Source organism: Squalius cephalus, assembly GCF_949319135.1.
Source record: "Squalius cephalus genome assembly, chromosome: 23".
Classification (NCBI taxonomy): domain Eukaryota; kingdom Metazoa; phylum Chordata; class Actinopteri; order Cypriniformes; family Leuciscidae; genus Squalius; species Squalius cephalus.
The window spans coordinates 32,016,384-32,042,699 of record NC_137144.1 but is presented as its reverse complement, the minus strand read 5'-3'; the positions used below and the strand labels follow the sequence as shown (position 1 = coordinate 32,042,699).

Genomic DNA, 26,316 nt, shown 5'->3' with positions numbered 1-26,316 from the left:
AAGGTTATAGTACTGTCGTATACTCACAGCGAGAGGAAGGTTATAGTATTGTCGTATACTCACAGCGAGAGGAAGGTTATAGTATTGTCGTATACTCACAGCGAGAGGAAGGTTATAGTACTGTCGTATACTCACAGCGAGAGGAAGGTTATAGTACTGTCGTATACTCACAGCGAGAGGAAGGTTATAGTATTGTCGTATACTCACAGCGAGAGGAAGGTTATAGTACTGTCGTATACTCACAGCGAGAGGAAGGTTATAGTATTGTCGTATACTCACAGCGAGAGGAAGGTTATAGTATTGTCGTATACTCACAGCGAGAGGAAGGTTATAGTACTGTCGTATACTCACAGCTAGAGGAAGGTTATAGTACTGTCGTATACTCACAGCGAGAGGAAGGTTATAGTACTGTCGTATACTCACAGCGAGAGGAAGGTTATAGTACTGTCGTATACTCACAGCTAGAGGAAGGTTATAGTACTGTCGTATACTCACAGCGAGAGGAAGGTTATAGTACTGTCGTATACTCACAGCGAGAGGAAGGTTATAGTACTGTCGTATACTCACAGCGAGAGGAAGGTTATAGTATTGTCGTATACTCACAGCTAGAGGAAGGTTATAGTACTGTCGTATACTCACAGCGAGAGGAAGGTTATAGTACTGTCGTATACTCACAGCTAGAGGAAGGTTATAGTACTGTCGTATACTCACAGCGAGAGGAAGGTTATAGTATTGTCGTATACTCACAGCGAGAGGAAGGTTATAGTACTGTCGTATACTCACAGCGAGAGGAAGGTTATAGTATTGTCGTATACTCACAGCGAGAGGAAGGTTATAGTATTGTCGTATACTCACAGCGAGAGGAAGGTTATAGTATTGTCGTATACTCACAGCTAGAGGAAGGTTATAGTATTGTCGTATACTCACAGCGAGAGGAAGGTTATAGTATTGTCGTATACTCACAGCGAGAGGAAGGTTATAGTATTGTCGTATACTCACAGCGAGAGGAAGGTTATAGTATTGTCGTATACTCACAGCGAGAGGAAGGTTATAGTATTGTCGTATACTCACAGCTAGAGGAAGGTTATAGTACTGTCGTATACTCACAGCTAGAGGAAGGTTATAGTACTGTCGTATACTCACAGCTAGAGGAAGGTTATAGTATTGTCGTATACTCACAGCGAGAGGAAGGTTATAGTATTGTCGTATACTCACAGCTAGAGGAAGGTTATAGTACTGTCGTATACTCACAGCGAGAGGAAGGTTATAGTACTGTCGTATACTCACAGCGAGAGGAAGGTTATAGTATTGTCGTATACTCACAGCTAGAGGAAGGTTATAGTATTGTCGTATACTCACAGCGAGAGGAAGGTTATAGTATTGCCGTATACTCACAGCGAGAGGAAGGTTATAGTATTGCCGTATACTCACAGCGAGAGGAAGGTTATAGTATTGTCGTATACTCACAGCGAGAGGAAGGTTATAGTATTGTCGTATACTCACAGCGAGAGGAAGGTTATAGTATTGTCGTATACTCACAGCTAGAGGAAGGTTATAGTATTGTCGTATACTCACAGCGAGAGGAAGGTTATAGTATTGTCGTATACTCACAGCTAGAGGAAGGTTATAGTACTGTCGTATACTCACAGCGAGAGGAAGGTTATAGTACTGTCGTATACTCACAGCGAGAGGAAGGTTATAGTATTGTCGTATACTCACAGCTAGAGGAAGGTTATAGTATTGTCGTATACTCACAGCGAGAGGAAGGTTATAGTATTGCCGTATACTCACAGCGAGAGGAAGGTTATAGTATTGCCGTATACTCACAGCGAGAGGAAGGTTATAGTATTGTCGTATACTCACAGCGAGAGGAAGGTTATAGTATTGTCGTATACTCACAGCGAGAGGAAGGTTATAGTATTGTCGTATACTCACAGCGAGAGGAAGGTTATAGTACTGTCGTATACTCACAGCTAGAGGAAGGTTATAGTACTGTCGTATACTCACAGCGAGAGGAAGGTTATAGTACTGTCGTATACTCACAGTGAGAGGAAGGTTATAGTATTGTCGTATACTCACAGCGAGAGGAAGGTTATAGTATTGTCGTATACTCACAGCGAGAGGAAGGTTATAGTATTGTCGTATACTCACAGCGAGAGGAAGGTTATAGTACTGTCGTATACTCACAGCTAGAGGAAGGTTATAGTACTGTCGTATACTCACAGCGAGAGGAAGGTTATAGTACTGTCGTATACTCACAGTGAGAGGAAGGTTATAGTATTGTCGTATACTCACAGCGAGAGGAAGGTTATAGTATTGTCGTATACTCACAGCGAGAGGAAGGTTATAGTATTGTCGTATACTCACAGCGAGAGGAAGGTTATAGTATTGTCGTATACTCACAGCGAGAGGAAGGTTATAGTATTGTCGTATACTCACAGCTAGAGGAAGGTTATAGTACTGTCGTATACTCAAAGCGAGAGGAAGGTTATAGTACTGTCGTATACTCACAGCGAGAGGAAGGTTATAGTATTGTCGTATACTCACAGCGAGAGGAAGGTTATAGTACTGTCGTATACTCACAGCGAGAGGAAGGTTATAGTACTGTCGTATACTCACAGCTAGAGGAAGGTTATAGTACTGTCGTATACTCACAGCTAGAGGAAGGTTATAGTATTGTCGTATACTCACAGCTAGAGGAAGGTTATAGTATTGTCGTATACTCACAGCGAGAGGAAGGTTATAGTACTGTCGTATACTCACAGCGAGAGGAAGGTTATAGTACTGTCGTATACTCACAGCGAGAGGAAGGTTATAGTATTGTCGTATACTCACAGCGAGAGGAAGGTTATAGTATTGTCGTATACTCACAGCTAGAGGAAGGATATAGTATTGTCGTATACTCACAGCGAGAGGAAGGATATAGTATTGTCGTATACTCACAGCGAGAGGAAGGATATAGTATTGTCGTATACTCACAGCGAGAGGAAGGTTATAGTATTGTCGTATACTCACAGCGAGAGGAAGGTTATAGTATTGTCGTATACTCACAGCTAGAGGAAGGTTATAGTATTGTCGTATACTCACAGCGAGAGGAAGGTTATAGTACTGTCGTATACTCACAGCGAGAGGAAGGATATAGTATTGTCGTATACTCACAGCTAGAGGAAGGTTATAGTATTGTCGTATACTCACAGCGAGAGGAAGGTTATAGTACTGTCGTATACTCACAGCTAGAGGAAGGATATAGTATTGTCGTATACTCACAGCTAGAGGAAGGATATAGTATTGTCGTATACTCACAGCGAGAGGAAGGATATAGTATTGTCGTATACTCACAGCGAGAGGAAGGATATAGTATTGTCGTATACTCACAGCGAGAGGAAGGTTATAGTATTGTCGTATACTCACAGCGAGAGGAAGGTTATAGTACTGTCGTATACTCACAGCTAGAGGAAGGTTATAGTATTGTCGTATACTCACAGCGAGAGGAAGGTTATAGTATTGTCGTATACTCACAGCTAGAGGAAGGTTATAGTACTGTCGTATACTCACAGCGAGAGGAAGGTTATAGTATTGTCGTATACTCACAGCGAGAGGAAGGTTATAGTATTGTCGTATACTCACAGCTAGAGGAAGGTTATAGTATTGTCGTATACTCACAGCGAGAGGAAGGTTATAGTACTGTCGTATACTCACAGCTAGAGGAAGGATATAGTATTGTCGTATACTCACAGCTAGAGGAAGGATATAGTATTGTCGTATACTCACAGCGAGAGGAAGGATATAGTATTGTCGTATACTCACAGCTAGAGGAAGGTTATAGTATTGTCGTATACTCACAGCTAGAGGAAGGTTATAGTACTGTCGTATACTCACAGCTAGAGGAAGGTTATAGTATTGTCGTATACTCACAGCGAGAGGAAGGTTATAGTATTGTCGTATACTCACAGCTAGAGGAAGGTTATAGTACTGTCGTATACTCACAGCTAGAGGAAGGTTATAGTATTGTCGTATACTCACAGCGAGAGGAAGGTTATAGTATTGTCGTATACTCACAGCTAGAGGAAGGTTATAGTATTGTCGTATACTCACAGCGAGAGGAAGGTTATAGTACTGTCGTATACTCACAGCTAGAGGAAGGATATAGTATTGTCGTATACTCACAGCTAGAGGAAGGATATAGTATTGTCGTATACTCACAGCGAGAGGAAGGATATAGTATTGTCGTATACTCACAGCGAGAGGAAGGATATAGTATTGTCGTATACTCACAGCGAGAGGAAGGTTATAGTATTGTCGTATACTCACAGCGAGAGGAAGGTTATAGTACTGTCGTATACTCACAGCTAGAGGAAGGTTATAGTATTGTCGTATACTCACAGCGAGAGGAAGGTTATAGTATTGTCGTATACTCACAGCTAGAGGAAGGTTATAGTACTGTCGTATACTCACAGCGAGAGGAAGGTTATAGTATTGTCGTATACTCACAGCGAGAGGAAGGTTATAGTACTGTCGTATACTCACAGCGAGAGGAAGGTTATAGTACTGTCGTATACTCACAGCGAGAGGAAGGTTATAGTATTGTCGTATACTCACAGCGAGAGGAAGGTTATAGTACTGTCGTATACTCACAGCGAGAGGAAGGTTATAGTATTGTCGTATACTCACAGCGAGAGGAAGGTTATAGTATTGTCGTATACTCACAGCTAGAGGAAGGATATAGTATTGTCGTATACTCACAGCGAGAGGAAGGATATAGTATTGTCGTATACTCACAGCGAGAGGAAGGATATAGTATTGTCGTATACTCACAGCGAGAGGAAGGTTATAGTATTGTCGTATACTCACAGCGAGAGGAAGGTTATAGTATTGTCGTATACTCACAGCTAGAGGAAGGTTATAGTACTGTCGTATACTCACAGCTAGAGGAAGGTTATAGTATTGTCGTATACTCACAGCGAGAGGAAGGTTATAGTATTGTCGTATACTCACAGCGAGAGGAAGGTTATAGTATTGTCGTATACTCACAGCTAGAGGATGGTTATAGTACTGTCGTATACTCACAGCTAGAGGATGGTTATAGTACTGTCGTATACTCACAGCGAGAGGAAGGTTATAGTATTGTCGTATACTCACAGCTAGAGGATGGTTATAGTACTGTCGTATACTCACAGCTAGAGGATGGTTATAGTACTGTCGTATACTCACAGCGAGAGGAAGGTTATAGTATTGTCGTATACTCACAGCTAGAGGAAGGTTATAGTACTGTCGTATACTCACAGCTAGAGGAAGGTTATAGTATTGTCGTATACTCACAGCGAGAGGAAGGTTATAGTATTGTTGTATACTCACAGCTAGAGGAAGGTTATAGTATTGTCGTATACTCACAGCGAGAGGAAGGTTATAGTACTGTCGTATACTCACAGCGAGAGGAAGGTTATAGTATTGTCGTATACTCACAGCGAGAGGAAGGTTATAGTATTGTCGTATACTCACAGCGAGAGGAAGGATATAGTATTGTCGTATACTCACAGCGAGAGGAAGGTTATAGTACTGTCGTATACTCACAGCGAGAGGAAGGTTATAGTATTGTCGTATACTCACAGCTAGAGGAAGGTTATAGTATTGTCGTATACTCACAGCGAGAGGAAGGTTATAGTACTGTCGTATACTCACAGCGAGAGGAAGGTTATAGTATTGTCGTATACTCACAGCTAGAGGAAGGTTATAGTATTGTCGTATACTCACAGCGAGAGGAAGGTTATAGTATTGTCGTATACTCACAGCGAGAGGAAGGTTATAGTATTGTCGTATACTCACAGCGAGAGGAAGGTTATAGTACTGTCGTATACTCACAGCGAGAGGAAGGTTATAGTATTGTCGTATACTCACAGCTAGAGGAAGGTTATAGTACTGTCGTATACTCACAGCTAGAGGAAGGTTATAGTATTGTCGTATACTCACAGCGAGAGGAAGGTTATAGTATTGTCGTATACTCACAGCGAGAGGAAGGTTATAGTATTGTCGTATACTCACAGCTAGAGGAAGGTTATAGTACTGTCGTATACTCACAGCTAGAGGAAGGTTATAGTACTGTCGTATACTCACAGCGAGAGGAAGGTTATAGTATTGTCGTATACTCACAGCGAGAGGAAGGTTATAGTATTGTCGTATACTCACAGCGAGAGGAAGGTTATAGTACTGTCGTATACTCACAGCGAGAGGAAGGTTATAGTATTGTCGTATACTCACAGCGAGAGGAAGGTTATAGTATTGTCGTATACTCACAGCGAGAGGAAGGTTATAGTACTGTCGTATACTCACAGCGAGAGGAAGGTTATAGTACTGTCGTATACTCACAGCGAGAGGAAGGTTATAGTATTGTCGTATACTCACAGCGAGAGGAAGGTTATAGTACTGTCGTATACTCACAGCTAGAGGAAGGTTATAGTATTGTCGTATACTCACAGCTAGAGGAAGGTTATAGTACTGTCGTATACTCACAGCTAGAGGAAGGTTATAGTATTGTCGTATACTCACAGCGAGAGGAAGGTTATAGTATTGTCGTATACTCACAGCGAGAGGAAGGTTATAGTACTGTCGTATACTCACAGCGAGAGGAAGGTTATAGTATTGTCGTATACTCACAGCGAGAGGAAGGTTATAGTACTGTCGTATACTCACAGCGAGAGGAAGGTTATAGTACTGTCGTATACTCACAGCGAGAGGAAGGTTATAGTATTGTCGTATACTCACAGCGAGAGGAAGGTTATAGTATTGTCGTATACTCACAGCGAGAGGAAGGTTATAGTACTGTCGTATACTCACAGCTAGAGGAAGGTTATAGTACTGTCGTATACTCACAGCGAGAGGAAGGTTATAGTACTGTCGTATACTCACAGCGAGAGGAAGGTTATAGTACTGTCGTATACTCACAGCTAGAGGAAGGTTATAGTACTGTCGTATACTCACAGCGAGAGGAAGGTTATAGTACTGTCGTATACTCACAGCGAGAGGAAGGTTATAGTACTGTCGTATACTCACAGCGAGAGGAAGGTTATAGTATTGTCGTATACTCACAGCTAGAGGAAGGTTATAGTACTGTCGTATACTCACAGCGAGAGGAAGGTTATAGTACTGTCGTATACTCACAGCTAGAGGAAGGTTATAGTACTGTCGTATACTCACAGCGAGAGGAAGGTTATAGTATTGTCGTATACTCACAGCGAGAGGAAGGTTATAGTACTGTCGTATACTCACAGCGAGAGGAAGGTTATAGTATTGTCGTATACTCACAGCGAGAGGAAGGTTATAGTACTGTCGTATACTCACAGCGAGAGGAAGGTTATAGTATTGTCGTATACTCACAGCGAGAGGAAGGTTATAGTATTGTCGTATACTCACAGCGAGAGGAAGGTTATAGTATTGTCGTATACTCACAGCTAGAGGAAGGTTATAGTATTGTCGTATACTCACAGCGAGAGGAAGGTTATAGTATTGTCGTATACTCACAGCGAGAGGAAGGTTATAGTACTGTCGTATACTCACAGCGAGAGGAAGGTTATAGTATCGTATACTCACAGCGAGAGGAAGGTTATAGTACTGTCGTATACTCACAGCGAGAGGAAGGTTATAGTATCGTATACTCACAGCGAGAGGAAGGTTATAGTATCGTATACTCACAGCGAGAGGAAGGTTATAGTATTGTCGTATACTCACAGCGAGAGGAAGGTTATAGTACTGTCGTATACTCACAGCGAGAGGAAGGTTATAGTACTGTCGTATACTCACAGCGAGAGGAAGGTTATAGTATCGTATACTCACAGCGAGAGGAAGGTTATAGTATCGTATACTCACAGCGAGAGGAAGGTTATAGTACTGTCGTATACTCACAGCGAGAGGAAGGTTATAGTATCGTATACTCACAGCGAGAGGAAGGTTATAGTATCGTATACTCACAGCTAGAGGAAGGTTATAGTATTGTCGTATACTCACAGCGAGAGGAAGGTTATAGTACTGTCGTATACTCACAGCGAGAGGAAGGTTATAGTACTGTCGTATACTCACAGCGAGAGGAAGGTTATAGTACTGTCGTATACTCACAGCGAGAGGAAGGTTATAGTATCGTATACTCACAGCGAGAGGAAGGTTATAGTATCGTATACTCACAGCGAGAGGAAGGTTATAGTACTGTCGTATACTCACAGCGAGAGGAAGGTTATAGTATTGTATACTCACAGCGAGAGGAAGGTTATAGTATTGTCGTATACTCACAGCGAGAGGAAGGTTATAGTATCGTATACTCACAGCGAGAGGAAGGTTATAGTATCGTATACTCACAGCGAGAGGAAGGTTATAGTATTGTCGTATACTCACAGCGAGAGGAAGGTTATAGTATTGTCGTATACTCACAGCGAGAGGAAGGTTATAGTATTGTCGTATACTCACAGCGAGAGGAAGGTTATAGTATTGTCGTATACTCACAGCGAGAGGAAGGTTATAGTATTGTCGTATACTCACAGCGAGAGGAAGGTTATAGTACTGTCGTATACTCACAGCGAGAGGAAGGTTATAGTACTGTCGTATACTCACAGCGAGAGGAAGGTTATAGTACTGTCGTATACTCACAGCGAGAGGAAGGTTATAGTATTGTCGTATACTCACAGCTAGAGGAAGGTTATAGTATTGTCGTATACTCACAGCTAGAGGAAGGTTATAGTATTGTCGTATACTCACAGCTAGAGGAAGGTTATAGTATTGTCGTATACTCACAGCGAGAGGAAGGTTATAGTACTGTCGTATACTCACAGCGAGAGGAAGGTTATAGTATTGTCGTATACTCACAGCGAGAGGAAGGTTATAGTATTGTCGTATACTCACAGCGAGAGGAAGGTTATAGTACTGTCGTATACTCACAGCTAGAGGAAGGTTATAGTATTGTCGTATACTCACAGCGAGAGGAAGGTTATAGTATTGTCGTATACTCACAGCGAGAGGAAGGTTATAGTATTGTCGTATACTCACAGCGAGAGGAAGGTTATAGTATTGTCGTATACTCACAGCGAGAGGAAGGTTATAGTATTGTCGTATACTCACAGCGAGAGGAAGGTTATAGTACTGTCGTATACTCACAGCGAGAGGAAGGTTATAGTATTGTCGTATACTCACAGCTAGAGGAAGGTTATAGTATTGTCGTATACTCACAGCTAGAGGAAGGTTATAGTATTGTCGTATACTCACAGCTAGAGGAAGGTTATAGTATTGTCGTATACTCACAGCGAGAGGAAGGTTATAGTACTGTCGTATACTCACAGCGAGAGGAAGGTTATAGTATTGTCGTATACTCACAGCGAGAGGAAGGTTATAGTATTGTCGTATACTCACAGCGAGAGGAAGGTTATAGTACTGTCGTATACTCACAGCTAGAGGAAGGTTATAGTATTGTCGTATACTCACAGCGAGAGGAAGGTTATAGTATTGTCGTATACTCACAGCGAGAGGAAGGTTATAGTATTGTCGTATACTCACAGCGAGAGGAAGGTTATAGTATTGTCGTATACTCACAGCTAGAGGAAGGTTATAGTACTGTCGTATACTCACAGCGAGAGGAAGGTTATAGTATCGTATACTCACAGCGAGAGGAAGGTTATAGTATCGTATACTCACAGCGAGAGGAAGGTTATAGTACTGTCGTATACTCACAGCGAGAGGAAGGTTATAGTATTGTCGTATACTCACAGCGAGAGGAAGGTTATAGTATCGTATACTCACAGCGAGAGGAAGGTTATAGTACTGTCGTATACTCACAGCGAGAGGAAGGTTATAGTATTGTCGTATACTCACAGCGAGAGGAAGGTTATAGTATTGTCGTATACTCACAGCGAGAGGAAGGTTATAGTATCGTATACTCACAGCGAGAGGAAGGTTATAGTATCGTATACTCACAGCGAGAGCGGATAGAGGTGGCGATCAGCAGGACGAGGGCCGTGCGGCTCATGGCTCCAGGGATCATGGCTTAAATCAGATCTTCAGACATCAGGAGCTGCTGGGATTCCCTGAGGAGAGAAACACGGATAATGAGATGAGCAGTGCGCCTGATATAGAGCAGATTCCTGATCTGCACCATCTCAGCCACAGACTCTCAAATATGAAATCTAGAACTGAAAAGGCAGCTGTATATTGTCATGTATAGAAACCCACTTTAGACTCGGTTAAACTAAACCACATCCTACACACAGGAGTGTGGCACCACACAGAGACTTGTTTCTGATGATCTCAGTAATGTCTCAATCGCTCTCTGATTGGCTCACAGTAGTATGAAGACGAAACACAAAGAATAACTAGAAGTTATTCCTCCTGCAGCTTTCTTCCCCGCTCTCCTTTCTTTTTTGATAACCCGATTTAAACTTCATGTTTTACATTGTTTTTTCTTCTCTTTTTCAGATTTTTACTGTTTTTCTTGACATTTTTCTATTTTTAAAAACCACAGATCTAAACTATAGCCTTAACCAGACTGACCTCTCACCTGGTTAGTAGCCCAACTGATCAACCACCCAAACCAGTGTGGAGAAAATAATGACCTGTATTATGGTACATTTCTGCAGCAGACGGTCACATGATCATGATAATCAGCTGTTTAATATTCAAATCTCCTCACAATGACACACACAAGCTGCTTTCAATGCGGATTTGCACATGAACTGAATGAAAGGGAAATTATGAGCAAGAAGAACAGAGAGAGAGAGAGCGAGTCACACATGATCTCCTTCACATCTCAACTGTTTCTCCTGCAGACATGAAATGTCAGATGTTTCTTATGATCTCGTGTGTGTCTCGTATAGAGATCTCAATAACATCACGCTCGCTCTCAGACTGGCTCTCAGTATTATGGAGACGCAAACGGATCAGTGCCAGAATCCATTAACTGTGACGAGCTCAAGCAGAGATATACTGTGGTATCTACAGAGAGGTACACCACGGTGTTTAGGTGTCGATGTAACGTAATATCAGTAAATGACATCATGCTATTGATTGTTTATGCACAAACATGCATCCATCACTGGCTCCGGGATCATCACATCTTTCCACATTATTCCAGCGGATTGTTTCTGCTTCCTGATGGAGTCGCTGATGATTCCATTAGAGGCGGATGGAGATCTGTGCACTGACAACACACACACACACACACACACACACACACACACACACACACACACACACACACACACACACACACACACACACACACAGTATTTACTTGCCCTCCTCGTGTCACTTAAACCTGCTAGATTTGGAACCAAACAACATTGAACCTCACTGACATTCATTTCACGAGTTCACACAAATAATTAGATTATAATTAGAATAATTAGCTGTCCGGGGGAAGGTGGCCCGGATCCAGAGGACTCCCCATATCCATGGCTGGGATAGGAATAATTGGGAGTGAGAGGTTGGGGGGGGGGTTGGGTGAAGACTGTGGAAAAGACTGTCGAGGAATATCCTCCAATCGCACTGACTGAGTAGATCATCTGAACGTGCTCTTCCCAAACACCATTTGTATGGACAAACAATTTCTGCTCACCAAGGCCACATTTATTTAATCAAAAATACAATAAAATAATGAAATATTATTGCAATGTCAAACAGTTGTTTTCTATGTGAATATCTAGTAAAGTGTAATTTATTCCTGTGATCAAAGCTGAATGTTCAGCATCATTACTCCAGTCTTCAGTGTCACATGATCCTCCAGAAATCACTCTAATATGAGGATTGATGATCAAGAAACACTTATGATTATTATCAGTGTTGAACACAGTTGAGCTGCTTCAGATTTCTGTGGAAACTGATACATTTTATTCTTCTGGATTCTTTGATGAATAGAAAGTTCAAAAGAACAGCGTTTATTTGAAGTAGAATCTTTTGTAACATTATAAATGTGTTTCGCTCAGTTTAATGTGTCCGTGATGTTTGTGCTGAATATAACACTGACTCGCGGCTCATAAACGCTCGTCTCCAGGCGTCACGACCCACACCAGGAGCTGATGACCTTCATCTGAAGCTCAATGTTGTTTGTGTGTTGATTCAGCGTGTTCAAGTGCTTTGTGTTCAAACTCAAAGAATAAACAGCCAATTTCAGCTGAATAATAACAGCATTGAACAGGCAGGAACCAGCAGATCAATGAGAAACGCTTAGCTGAGGAAAACACACCAATACATGAGGTCAGGAATTATTATCGGTCACACACACACACACACACACACACACACTCGAGACTACAGACAGTCAGCGCTGGACGTGACATCGTCATCCAGATCATCACGTCACCGCCACAGAATAGACACATTCATGATTCACCAGACACACATGCTAATGTTGAGCCTTTACAGCACAAACACACACTACTGTACACACAGGGGTCAAGGGTCAAGTTAAGACACAGTCATACAAGGGACTCTCTATTTGATTCATATATTATCTGCAAACAAAGTATTTTAGAAATACATTTTTTAGATCTGAAGTGCACATTCAATACAGTTAAATGCACTTATTTTCACGAGGGAATTCTCACGTTAGATTAAAGTTCAACCACAAAGACTGATGTGATGATGAGCTGCACAAACTCTACAGTATCCTCTCCACATTCCCTAAACCACGAGTGCTAACCCTAACCCATTCACTAAACCACGAGTGCTAACCCTAACCCATTCACTAAACCACGAGTGCTAACCCTAACCCATTCACTAAACCACGAGTGCTAACCCTAACCCATTCCCTAAACCACGAGTGCTAACCCTAACCCATTCACTAAACCACGAGTGCTAACCCTAACCCATTCACTAAACCACGAGTGCTAACCCTAACCCATTCACTAAACCACGAGTGCTAACCCTAACCCATTCACTAAACCACGAGTGCTAACCCTAACCCATTCCCTAAACCACGAGTGCTAACCCTAACCCATTCACTAAACCACGAGTGCTAACCCTAACCCATTCCCTAAACCACGAGTGCTAACCCTAACCCATTCACTAAACCACGAGTGCTAACCCTAACCCATTCCCTAAACCACGAGTGCTAACCCTAACCCATTCACTAAACCACGAGGGCTAACCCTAACCCATTCACTAAACCACGAGTGCTAACCCTAACCCATTCACTAAACCACGAGTGCTAACCCTAACCCATTCACTAAACCACGAGTGCTAACCCTAACCCATTCACTAAACCACGAGTGCTAACCCTAACCCATTCACTAAACCACGAGTGCTAACCCTAACCCATTCACTAAACCACGAGGGCTAACCCTAACCCATTCACTAAACCACGAGGGCTAACCCTAACCCATTCACTAAACCACGAGTGCTTCATTTCTTCTTATTCTGCGTCAGAAGCTCGTCGTCTCACAGGAGGAGCTCAGCTGTCCTTATGAAGTGAGTCTGGAGGAAAAGCGTGTTATTAATGTTGTCTTTTGTTGGACAAGAGGTTTATAAATGCATCTCGTGTTTGGAGAGATGTTTGATGCGTGTTGCTTTTTCAGATGCACGTTATACAGCCGCACACACACACACACACACACACACACACACACACACACACACACACACACACACACACACACACACACACACACACACACACACACACACACGCACGTTATAAGCGACTCAAACTCAGTGCTTTGAGATGCAGTGTTTACTGAGCCGTACGTCACTGACACGCTGCACATAACTAATAATCTCAGCCTTTGCCAGTTCATAATCGTGATAAGCCAAACAGGTTTAAGTGCGATTACATGTAAATTGTGATTAATCGTGCAGCGCTGTAAAGCACAGTAACACCGCAGTGAGTGTGACACCCTGAAACACATCATCATTCCCGTCTGGCGTCCCACGAGGCCTCAGAATCACAGCTCAGTGTGAGTGTGTGTGTGTGTGTGTGTGTGTCCCAGATCTCGAGCTCACTGTCCCTGGACGGGGCGTATCTGAGATCAGGAGAGATCAGATTAACTGTGGGACGCTGAAGAGAAACCCTGCTGTGAGCGACGTTCATCAGCAACTCCAGCACTCAGGTGCATGATGGGTAAAACACAGTCAGGCTTTGACACATCAACAACATATCTGTATTATCCAAGTTAACAGAGTGTGTTAAAGATATAAAATATTGGATGACCTGTAATGTTTTAAGACTGATGTATTACTTCTCGGACCACAAACCCGTGCACAGAATCTCTTGTAATATAATTTGCATATAGACGGATGTACTGTAACTTCATCCTCTACCGTTAAAGAACTGGGCTTGTCTTTCGAAAATCATATTTCATATGTGGTTTTTAAACAATTACAAACTGATATTACATTGATTTGAATAGTTGAGCCTCTTCAGTCAGGACTATAGTCATGCGATAACACAGTGTTGCTCAAGCCGTTAATCACATCTTTCTATCAGTGGACAAAGGAGAAAATGTCATGTTGATCTTACTTGAACTCAGTGCAGCTTTCCATATGGTGGACCATGAGATTTTAATTAAGTGTTTAGAAACCTGGTTTGGTCTGAAGGGTAATGTCCTGTAAGATTTAACCCATTTCAGGACATTGTCCCTCAGACCAACCCAGTTTTCTAAACACTCAATTAAAATCTCATAGTCAGCCATATGGACTGAGATCAAGTAAGATCCCACAAGGGTCAGTCCTTGCTCCGTTATATGTTAACTCTGATCTATCTTCCGAAAATACCATGTAGCATTTCATGGTTATGTGGATGATACTCAGATTTCTGTGCCAGTGAGACAGTCAAATACAAACTCAAGTGATGCTTTATTAGCATGTCCACAAGACATCATGGCTTGGATGTCTGCAAAGAGTTTGAAATTTACGTCTTTTAGCAAAGACAAAACCATTTTTAGCAGTTCCAGATTTTGATTCCAGACCAGTTTTACAGCTTTGGTCTTCACACGAATGGACTATTATAACACTTCTTTTTTTGGGTATTGATGCTAAATCACTAGCCCGCTTACAGAAAGTCCAGAACGCAGCGGCTAGGATGATCAAATCTGCCAAAAAATATGACCCTGTTACGCCGCTATTAATTTCAATGAGATTCTCATACTTGTTCTTAAGGCTCTTTACAATCAGGCACATATGTCCATGTCCAACATGTTGTCAGTATATACTCCCCCAGATCCTGGAGATCATCAGCTTCTTCTATGTGTCCAAATACAAACATAAGAGCGATAGAGCTTTCTCACGAGCGGGTCCAGAACTTCGGAACGATCTCCCCCTCTCTACTAGATCACCAGCTACTTTCAGAGTTAGGCTAAAATCACATCTGTCTAACGCTATGTGAGAACTCTCATGAAGGGGTTTCGACTGCAAATGTGTCTGTTATATGTGGTTCTATGAACTGAATTGAATGAAGGTCACGGGTTCGATCCCCAAGGAAGGCATGAAGTATCAGCGTGTCCTAGTTCCCGCTCAAACTGACCCATTAGTCTGAGCGTTTGAGGCGTTTTGCTGTATTGTGTTCAGAGTCTTTCAGAGAGCTGCAGATTTGGGTCACGGCTTTCATCGTCGCTCTGAACGAACACGACAGACGAAACATCACCGAATCATCCAGGATCACTCCAGGTGAACATGAACACATCACATATCTAATACACCACATCTAAACTATAGCACACATTAAACACAGTGATGCTTCTGTCCGAAGACTCACCATCAACAAGAAGAAAAGAAGGAAGGAAAGCTGGGAATCTTGGGAGGATGAAGTGATTTTCATTTTATAAAAGCCACATTTATCATCACATTCGGCATGTGCAGAAAACAGAGATCATCATGAAGAGACGCCAGTGTTAGACTTCAGCTCAATATCTCAATATTCCAGCATGTTCTCTGAGTCACTGACCGAACGAGAAACAGCCTTCAGCTCAAACACTGCCTTATTGTACATCACTGGACACACACACCAAAACATGACATTAATGAACTCTCACATTTCATCAGCACACAGGGTCAAGGAGACACACACACACACACACACACACACACACACACACCATGAGCAAACACTGCCATCACCGTGAATAGCACAAAACATGAATAAACGGACTGTGTTCTTGATTATATTTGTACTATATCTTCTGATAGGCTACTGTATAAACACTCTCGCTGTTTTAATTAGTAAGAGAAGATCTAGTTATCAAATCAAGTTAAATGTATTTGTGCAGCATTTCACAATATACTGTTTCAAAGCAGCTTTATAGGAATGCTAATCAAGTCAAGTCAAGTCAAGTTTATTTATATAGTGCTTTTCACAATACAGATTGTATCAAAGCAGCTTCACAGTATTAAATTAAAATAATACATCAATGTTTGTTTCTAGTGGAAAACGTCCACGTTTGGTAATGCTGATCAATAGTATTGTTGATTGATTAATTAAATTAAATATCCCCAACTGAGCAAGCCAAAGGCAACAGTGGCAAGGAACCGAAAAACTCCATCAGGACCTAATGGAGAAAAAAAAACCCTTGGGAGAACCCGGGCTCAGTCGGGGGCCAGTTCTCCTCTGGCGTTTATGAACTAGAGGTCGGATTTAACTGTAAGATTAAAAGTTTTATATGAATGCCTGGCTGAAGAGATGCGTCTTTAATCTAGTTTTAAACTGGGAGAGCGAGTCTGAGCAACGAACAGTATCAGGAAGGCTATTCCAGAGTTTTGGTGCTAAATGTGAAAATGATCTCCCTCCTTTGGTGGATCTGGATATCCTAGGCATGACCAAAAGCCTCGAATTTAGTGACCTTAAAGAGCGCGATGGATTATAGGGCGATAGAAGATCCGTTAAATAGACGGGAGCTAAGCCGTTTAGGGCTTTATAAGTCAGTAGCAATACCTTGTAGTTAATACGTGACTTTATAGGTAACCAATGTAGTGATGATAAAATCGGTGTTATATGATCATATTTTCTTGATCTAGTAAGAACTCTAGCGGCGGCATTTTGGACTAACTGTATCTTGTTTATTGAGGATGCAGGACAACCAGCTAATAAAGCATTACAGTAATCTAGTCTCGAGGTCATGAATGCATGAACTAACTTTTCTGCATCAGAAACTGATAGCATATTACGTAGCTTAGCAATGTTTCTAAGGTGGAAAAAGGCTGTTCTTGTAACATATGAAATATGATTATCAAAAGACAGGTTGGGGTCTAGTGTAACACCCAGGTCTTTCACTGTAGAGGATAAAGTAACAGGACATCCTACTATGTTAAAGTTGTATTGTGAGAGATTTTGTGGGTGGTTTTTTGAACCGATGATTAGTACCTCTGTCTTGTCTGGATTTAATAAAAGAAAATTGCGCGTCATCTAGGGCTGAACGATATGGACAAAATTTCATATCTCGATTTTCATGCCAGATATCTCGATATCGATACAATACGATATGACTACGTAAACTAAAAAAACAATACATTTAGAGTTTGTAAAATACACACTGATGTCTATGGAAGAGGTAATAATAATCCTTTCCATTATAATTCGACACGTTTTATTCATATCAGATACACATTGTGTAAGTAACTTCAATGTTTACTCTATTCTATTCCCAGTTCACCAGCCACTTACTTTTAAGTATCTCGGGAGAAGTGGATGAATTCACGTGTTGTAAACATAGAGGTTGTAAATCCAACAGATCCGATTCTCTGAACTGTGTCTGCGGCACAAACTAACACGGCGGCGCCCATCGCGCATACAGCTCAACTAACGCGATCGTTATAAAGGTGTTTAAACAACAATATACTTCCACTTGCATGTATTTGACAATCGGAATATCAGCTATTTCATGCCATAGCTAACACATTTGTGAATATTCTGAATAAAAAAGGAAAAATGACATAAAGGAAGATCATCATTCATTCAGCGCTGTTGCTGCTGCGGTGTGTCACGTGACAAGCAATGACGCGTCACCATGGAAACGCCGCCCCCCCTCTCACAATATAGTTTCCACGTCCCTGGTAGTGTGCGCGCGCTGGCTTTAACGGTGCCTTCAAGGGCACTCGTAAAACTGATGTTTGTTGTGACTGCCAGAGTTGTATGCAGGGCGAGCGCGGAGAGGGGAAATCTATATCGTCTATATCGTTGCTTTTTTCGATAGTAATATCTTGAAAGTTCATATCTCGATATAGATACGATAACGATATATCGTTCAGCCCTAGCGTCATCCAATCTTTTATATCTTTAACACACTCTGTCAATTTGGATAATTTAGCGTTTTCATCCGGCCGTGATGAAATATAGATTTGAGTGTCATCAGCATAACAATGGAAACTAATTCCATGTTTCCTTATAATATTTCCAAGTGGCAGCATATATATTGAGAATAATAGAGGGCCTAAGACAGATCCCTGCGGCACTCCATAGTTTACTGGAGTTATGATCGATTTTTCTCCATTTAAATAGACAAAATGGTAGCGGTCAGATAGGTATGATCTGAACCAGCTTAATGCTTGTCCTTGAACACCAGTATAATTTTGTAGTCGATCTAAGAGTATTGTATGATCTATAGTATCGAACGCAGCACTAAGATCGAGTAAAACTAATATTGAGAAACAGCCTTGGTCAGAAGCTAATAGTAAATCATTTGTTTATAGTAAATCGCTAATGTTTATAATATCTTAATGTCTTCATGCCTTATATTCACATTTATCAGAGTACAGCTGGAGGATAATAGTTACATTTAATGATGATACAAACAATCATACAGTGTATGAATACTTTGAAGCCCACACGTTACTCTGACACACTCGTTACTCTGACACACTCGTTACTGACACACTCGTTACTCCGACACACTCGTTACTCTGACACACTCGTTACTGACACACTCGTTACTCCGACACACTCTTTACTGACACACTCGTTACTCTGACACACTCGTTACTGACACACTCGTTACTCTGACACACTCGTTACTGACACACTCGTTACTGACACACTCGTTACTGACACACTCTTTACTGACACACTCGTTACTCTGACACACTCGTTACTCTGACACACTCGTTACTGACACACTCGTTACTCTGACACACTCTTTACTGACACACTCGTTACTGACACACTCGTTACTCTGACACACTCTTTACTGACACACTCGTTACTCTGACACACTCTTTACTGACACACTCGTTACTGACACACTCGTTACTCTGACACACTCGTTACTGACACACTCGTTACTCCGACACACTCGTTACTCTGACACACTCGTTACTGACACACTCGTTACTCCGACACACTCTTTACTGACACACTCGTTACTCTGACACACTCGTTACTGACACACTCGTTACTCCGACACACTCTTTACTGACACACTCGTTACTCTGACACACTCTTTACTGACACACTCGTTACTCTGACACACTCGTTACTCTGACACACTCGTTACTGACACACTCGTTACTCTGACACACTCTTTACTGACACACTCGTTACTGACACACTCGTTACTCTGACACACTCTTTACTGACACACTCGTTACTCTGACACACTCTTTACTGACACACTCGTTACTGACACACTCGTTACTCTGACACACTCGTTACTGACACACTCGTTACTCCGACACACTCGTTACTCTGACACACTCGTTACTCTGACACACACTCGTTACTCTGACACACTCTTTACTGACACACTCGTTACTCTGACACACTCTTTACTGACACACTCGTTGCTCTGACACACTCGTTACTCTGACACACTCTTTACTGACACACTCGTTACTCTGACACACTCGTTACTCTGACACACACTCGTTACTCTGACACACTCGTTACTCTGACACACTTGTTACTCTGACACACTTTACTCTGACACACACTTGTTACTCTGACACACTCGTTACTCTGACACACTCGTTACTTTGACACACTTGTTACTCTGACACACTTGTTACTCTGATACACTCGTTACTGACACACTCGTTACTCTGACACACTCTTTACTCTGACACACTCGTTACTCTGACACACTCGTTACTGACACACTCGTTACTCTGACACACTCGTTACTCTGACACACACTCGTTACTCTGACACACTCGTTACTCTGACACACTCGTTACTCTGACACACTCGTTACTGACACACTCGTTACTCTGACACACTCGTTACTCTGACACACGTTACTCTGACACACGTTACTCTGACACACTCGTTACTCTGACACACTCGTTACTCTGACACACTCGTTACTCTGACACACTCGTTACTCTGACACACTCGTTACTCTGACACACACTCGTTACTCTGACACACTCGTTACTCTGACACACTCGTTACTCTGACACACACTCGTTACTGACACACTCGTTACTCTGACACACTCGTTACTCTGACACACTCGTTACTCTGACACACTCGTTACTCTGACACACTCGTTACTCTGACACACTCGTTACTGACACACTCGTTACTGACACACTCGTTACTCTGACACACTCGTTACTCTGACACACTCGTTACTCTGACACACACGTTACTCTGACACACTCGTTACTCTGACACACACGTTACTCTGACACACTCGTTACTCTGACACACTCGTTACTCTGACACACTCGTTACTGACACACTCGTTACTCTGACACACTCGTTACTCTGACACACTTTACTGACACACTTTACTGACACACTTGTTACTTTGACACACTCGTTACTGACACACTCGTTACTGACACACTCGTTACTCTGACACACACTTGTTACTCTGACACACTCGTTACTCTGACACACACACTCGTTACTCTGACACTCGTTACTCTGACACACTCGTTACTCTGACACACACTTGTTACTCTGACACACTCGTTACTGACACACTCGTTACTCGTTACTCTGACACACTCGTTACTCTGACACACTCGTTACTGACACACTCGTTACTCGTTACTCTGACACACTCGTTACTCTGACACACTCGTTACTCTGACACACACTCGTTACTCTGACACACTCGTTACTCTGACACACTCGTTACTCTGACACACTTGTTACTCTGACACACTTTACTCTGACACACACTTGTTACTCTGACACACTCGTTACTCTGACACACTCGTTACTGACACACTTGTTACTCTGACACACATTACTGACACACTCGTTACTCTGACACACTCGTTACTCTGACACACTTGTTACTCTGACACACTCGTTACTCTGACACACTCGTGACACACTCGTTACTGACACACTCGTTACTCTGACACATTCGTTACTCTGACACACGTTACTCTGACACACTCGTTACTCTGACACACTCGTTACTCTGACACACGTTACTCTGACACACTCGTTACTCTGACACACTCGTTACTCTGACACACTCGTTACTCTGACACACACGTTACTGACACACTCGTTACTCTGACACACTCGTTACTCTGACACACTCGTTACTCTGACACACACGTTACTGACACACTCGTTACTCTGACACACACGTTACTCTGACACACTCGTTACTCTGACACACTCGTTACTCTGACACACTCGTTACTCTGACACACTCGTTACTCTGACACACACGTTACTCTGACACACTCGTTACTCTGACACACTCGTTACTCTGACACACTCGTTACTCTGACACACACGTTACTCTGACACACTCGTTACTCCGACACACTCGTTACTGACACACTCATTACTCTGACACACTCGTTACTCTGACACACTCGTCACTCTGACACACTCGTTACTCTGACACACTCGTCACTCTGACACACTCGTTACTCTGACACACTCGTTACTCTGACACACTCGTTACTCTGACACACTCGTCACTCTGACACACTCGTCACTCTGACACACTCGTTACTCTGACACACTCGTGACACACTCGTTACTCTGTCACACTCGTTACTCTGACACACTCGTTACTGACACACTCGTTACTCTGACACACTCGTTACTGACACACTCGTTACTCTGACACACACTTGTTACTCTGTCACACTCGTTACTCTGTCACACTCGTTACTCTGACACACTCGTTACTGACACACTCGTTACTCTGACACACTCGTTACTCTGACACACTCGTTACTCTGACACACTCGTTACTGACACACTCGTTACTCTGACACACACTTGTTACTGACACACTCGTTACTCTGACACACTCGTTACTAGTGGTCGACCGATATGGGATTTTTAATGGCCGATGCCGATGCCGATATTGAGAAAGCAATCTGGCCGATTGGCCGATATGAGGCCGATACAATACATGTGAATACAGTAAATGAGAGACATAAAGAATATTGGTGAAACTAAATGAACATTTATTGTACATACTATTTATGCAAAATTCTTTTTGCAATAGAAAATATTTAATAAGAAATTAAAATGTAAACAAAAAGGTAAGGTAACACTTCAATAAATAAAGTTTTAGTGCAGCTTCTTGTCTGCTTTAATATTTACAGTCATTTTTTCAGTCACATAAATAATTACTGCTGCTTACTGCAGGTTACAAATAACATTTACCATTAATGAACAAATCGAAACAATATTCATAAATTAATGACAAAATAGTATGTGAAATTACATACATTTTATGTACAATACAAAATATAAATCTCACATAGTTTATTTACACTATTTACTTTAAAATAGTTTAAATAGTTCAACCTTTTTTTAAGGTTGTTTTACTTCAAGTATATTTAAATAATAATGATTTATGTGTTTAGTTTTGCTTGTTTGTTTCTTTAAAACGTTGCAAGCCATCACATGTATTTGCATGACATACATGAACATATGAAAATGTATACTACACACGATATTACGCCAATCATGGATAAATAAATACAGTAGATAGTGAATAACATTTTCAAGGATTTATTTTCAAACGTAATATTATTACATAGTTATCTCCTCTCATCCACCTCACGCGACCAACTGATCTGTAATGCATGCGACGCGACCGACCCAGCTTTTCCGTGCACGCGAGTCCGTTGGAAAACAGCGTCTAGTTTAAATGTAACCCGAGAACAACACGCGTATCTGAGGAACAGCCAGTCACAGGATTTTTGACTGTTTGTGAGGTAAAATGTTTTCAGTTTTGTTTGAATTTGTTTATATCACATCTGTGACCCCCACTGGAGCTACCGCTGGGCTGCGGATCTGACATATCACGGTACTGTTTGAATAGACTCCTGCTGCACGCCGGAGTGTTTTTGTGTGTAACACAATGTAGCGTCAGGTTAGAAAGCGAACGCGAATGGTCATTTACTGTGTCTGTCAGATGTCTGCTTCACTTCTGAGTGGCTTGTTTTACGGTGCTGGGCGGAGCAGAGCGAGTGTATTCAGTTCATTCACGCTCGCTCTGTTCGCGTCAGTGGAAAAAAGCGCTAATGCACAGTCACAAACTGTTTTGAAATATATCGGCCAAACGGAAAGATTTATCGGCCGATGCCGATATCTAAAAAATTCCAATATCGGCCGATATATCGGCCTCGGCGATATATCGGTCGACCACTACTCGTTACTGACACACTCGTTACTCTGACACACACTCGTTACTCTGACACACTCGTTACTCTGACACACACTTGTTACTCTGACACACTTGTTACTCTGACACACTCTTTACTGACACACTCGTTACTCTGACACACTCGTTACTCCGACACACTCGTTACTCTGACACACTCGATACTCTGACACACTCGTTCTCTACACCTCGTACCCACACTCGTTACTGACACACTCTTACTGACACACTCGTTACTCTGACACACTCGTTACTGACACACTCGTCACTCGTTACTCTGACACACTCGTTACTCTGACACACTCGTTACTCTGACACACACTCGTTACTCTGACACACTCGTTACTCTGACACACTCGTTACTCTGACACACTTGTTACTCTGACACACTTTACTCTGACACACACTTGTTACTCTGACACACTCGTTACTCTGACACACTCGTTACTGACACACTTGTTACTCTGACACACATTACTGACACACTCGTTACTCTGACACACTCGTTACTCTGACACACTTGTTACTCTGACACACTCGTTACTCTGACACACTCGTGACACACTCGTTACTCTGACACACGTTACTCTGACACACTCGTTACTCTGACACACTCGTTACTCTGACACACCGTTACTCTGACACACTCGTTACTCTGACACACTCGTTACTCTGACACACACGTTACTGACACACTCGTTACTCTGACACACTCGTTACTCTGACACACACGTTACTCTGACACACTCGTTACTCTGACACACTCGTTACTCTGACACACTCGTAACTTGACACACTCGTTACTCTGACACACACGTTACTCTGACACACTCGTTACTCCGACACACTCGTTACTGACACACTCATTACTCTGACACACCGTACTCTGACACACTCGTCACTCTGACACACTCGTCACTCTGACACACTCGTACTCTGACACACTCGTTACTCTGACACACTCGTCACTCTGACACACTCGTTACTCTGACACACTCGTTACTCTGACAACTCGTTACTCTGTCACACTCGTTACTCTGACACACTCGTTACTGACACACTCGTTACTCTGACACACTCGTTACTGACACACTCGTTACTCTGACACACACTTGTTACTCTGTCACACTCGTTACTCTGTCACACTCGTTACTCTGTCACACTCGTTACTCTGACACACTCGTTACTGACACACTCGTTACTCTGACACACTCGTTACTCTGACACACTCGTTACTCTGACACACACTTGTTACTCTGACACACTTGTTACTCTGACACACTCTTTACTGACACACTCGTTACTCTGACACACTCGTTACTCCGACACACTCGTTACTCCGACACACTCGATACTCTGACACACTCGTTACTCTGACACACTCGTTACTGACACACTCTTTACTGACACACTCTTTACTGACACACTCGTTACTCTGACACACTCCGACACACTCGTTACTCTGACACACTCGTTACTCTGACACACTCGTTACTCTGACACACTTGTTACTCTGACACACTCGTTACTCTGACACACTCGTTACTGACACACTTGTTACTCTGACGCACTCGTTACTCTGACACACTCGTTACTCTGACACACACTTGTTACTCTGACACACACTTGTTACTCTGACACACTCTTTACTGATACACTCATTACTCTGACACACTTGTTACTCTGACACACTCGTTACTCTGACACACTCTTTACTGACACACTCGTTACTCTGACACACACTTGTTACTCTGACACACACTTGTTACTCTGACACACTCGTTACTCTGACACACACTTGTTACTCTGACACACTCTTTACTGACACACTCGTTACTCAGACACACTCCGACACACTCGTTACTCAGACACACTCGTTACTCTGACACACTTATCTCTGACTGATCACAGAAAACTTCCTTAAATGTAACATTGAAACAAGCATTTTCTGTAAAGACTGTATTGTAAAAAGCTCTGTAGAAATAAACTTGAATCGAATCAGGCAGTTGAGATTTGCTATATAGTAAAGAATATTGCTGAATGTACATTATTTAAGGAGATATAAAGTTAGACATATATAACTAACGTTCTACAAAGGCTCCTCACGAGACTCTCTAGCAGACAAACACAGGTTTAAATACGCATGTCATGTGTCTTCAGCTGGTGTTGGTCGTAGAGTGAGAGAGTCAGACGTGGTGAAGTGTGTGTCCTTGAGGAATTAAGCATCATCTCAACAATAAGTCGTTCTTCAGGGCGCCGTGACTGTCACTGGCGTCTGACACACACACAGATGCGCTACTGTACGACAGAAAGAGCCATTCACCCATCCAGACTTCATGAATCTGAACAATCACACATCAGAGTTTAAATGGAGTCTCAATGGCCTGGTTTCACAGACAGAGCTTATATTAAGCCAGGATTAGACCATTTAAGTAGTTTTTTAAACGTGCCTTAGAGAAGAACATTACTGGTGTGCATCTGGAGACCAAACAAACAGCTCAAACATGCTTAAGCCTTGTCTGTGAAACCGGGCATAAATCACATGTACTGCTCACACTTCTGTCTCAACACATTCTCTCTGCTGCACTGTGTGTGAAATGAACAAATACAAACGTCTCTTCTAAATCTAATGAGAAATGCCAGTACATATTGAGATATTTGACTTGCGCATTTCATGATGATCAATAAATCATTTTGAAATCATCAGCATTAGTGTGTCTGATCTGAAATCTATCAAAAACTGATGAATTTAGACAGTGAGATGCAT

General features: G+C 42.2%; 1 protein-coding gene across 3 annotated transcripts in view; it reads right to left on the bottom strand.

Annotated features, from left to right (window-relative positions):
• Positions 1 to 26,316, bottom strand: part of cntn1a (contactin 1a) — a 101,290-nt gene that overhangs the window by 53,371 nt on the left and 21,603 nt on the right. For all 3 annotated transcript variants that reach the window (XM_079859633.1, XM_079859634.1, XM_079859635.1), the window contains exon 2: positions 9,949 to 10,058. In XM_079859633.1, the coding sequence (XP_079715759.1) occupies positions 9,949 to 10,015 (67 nt within the window). In that variant the 5' untranslated portion in view covers positions 10,016 to 10,058. The remainder of the gene's footprint in view (positions 1 to 9,948; positions 10,059 to 26,316) is intronic.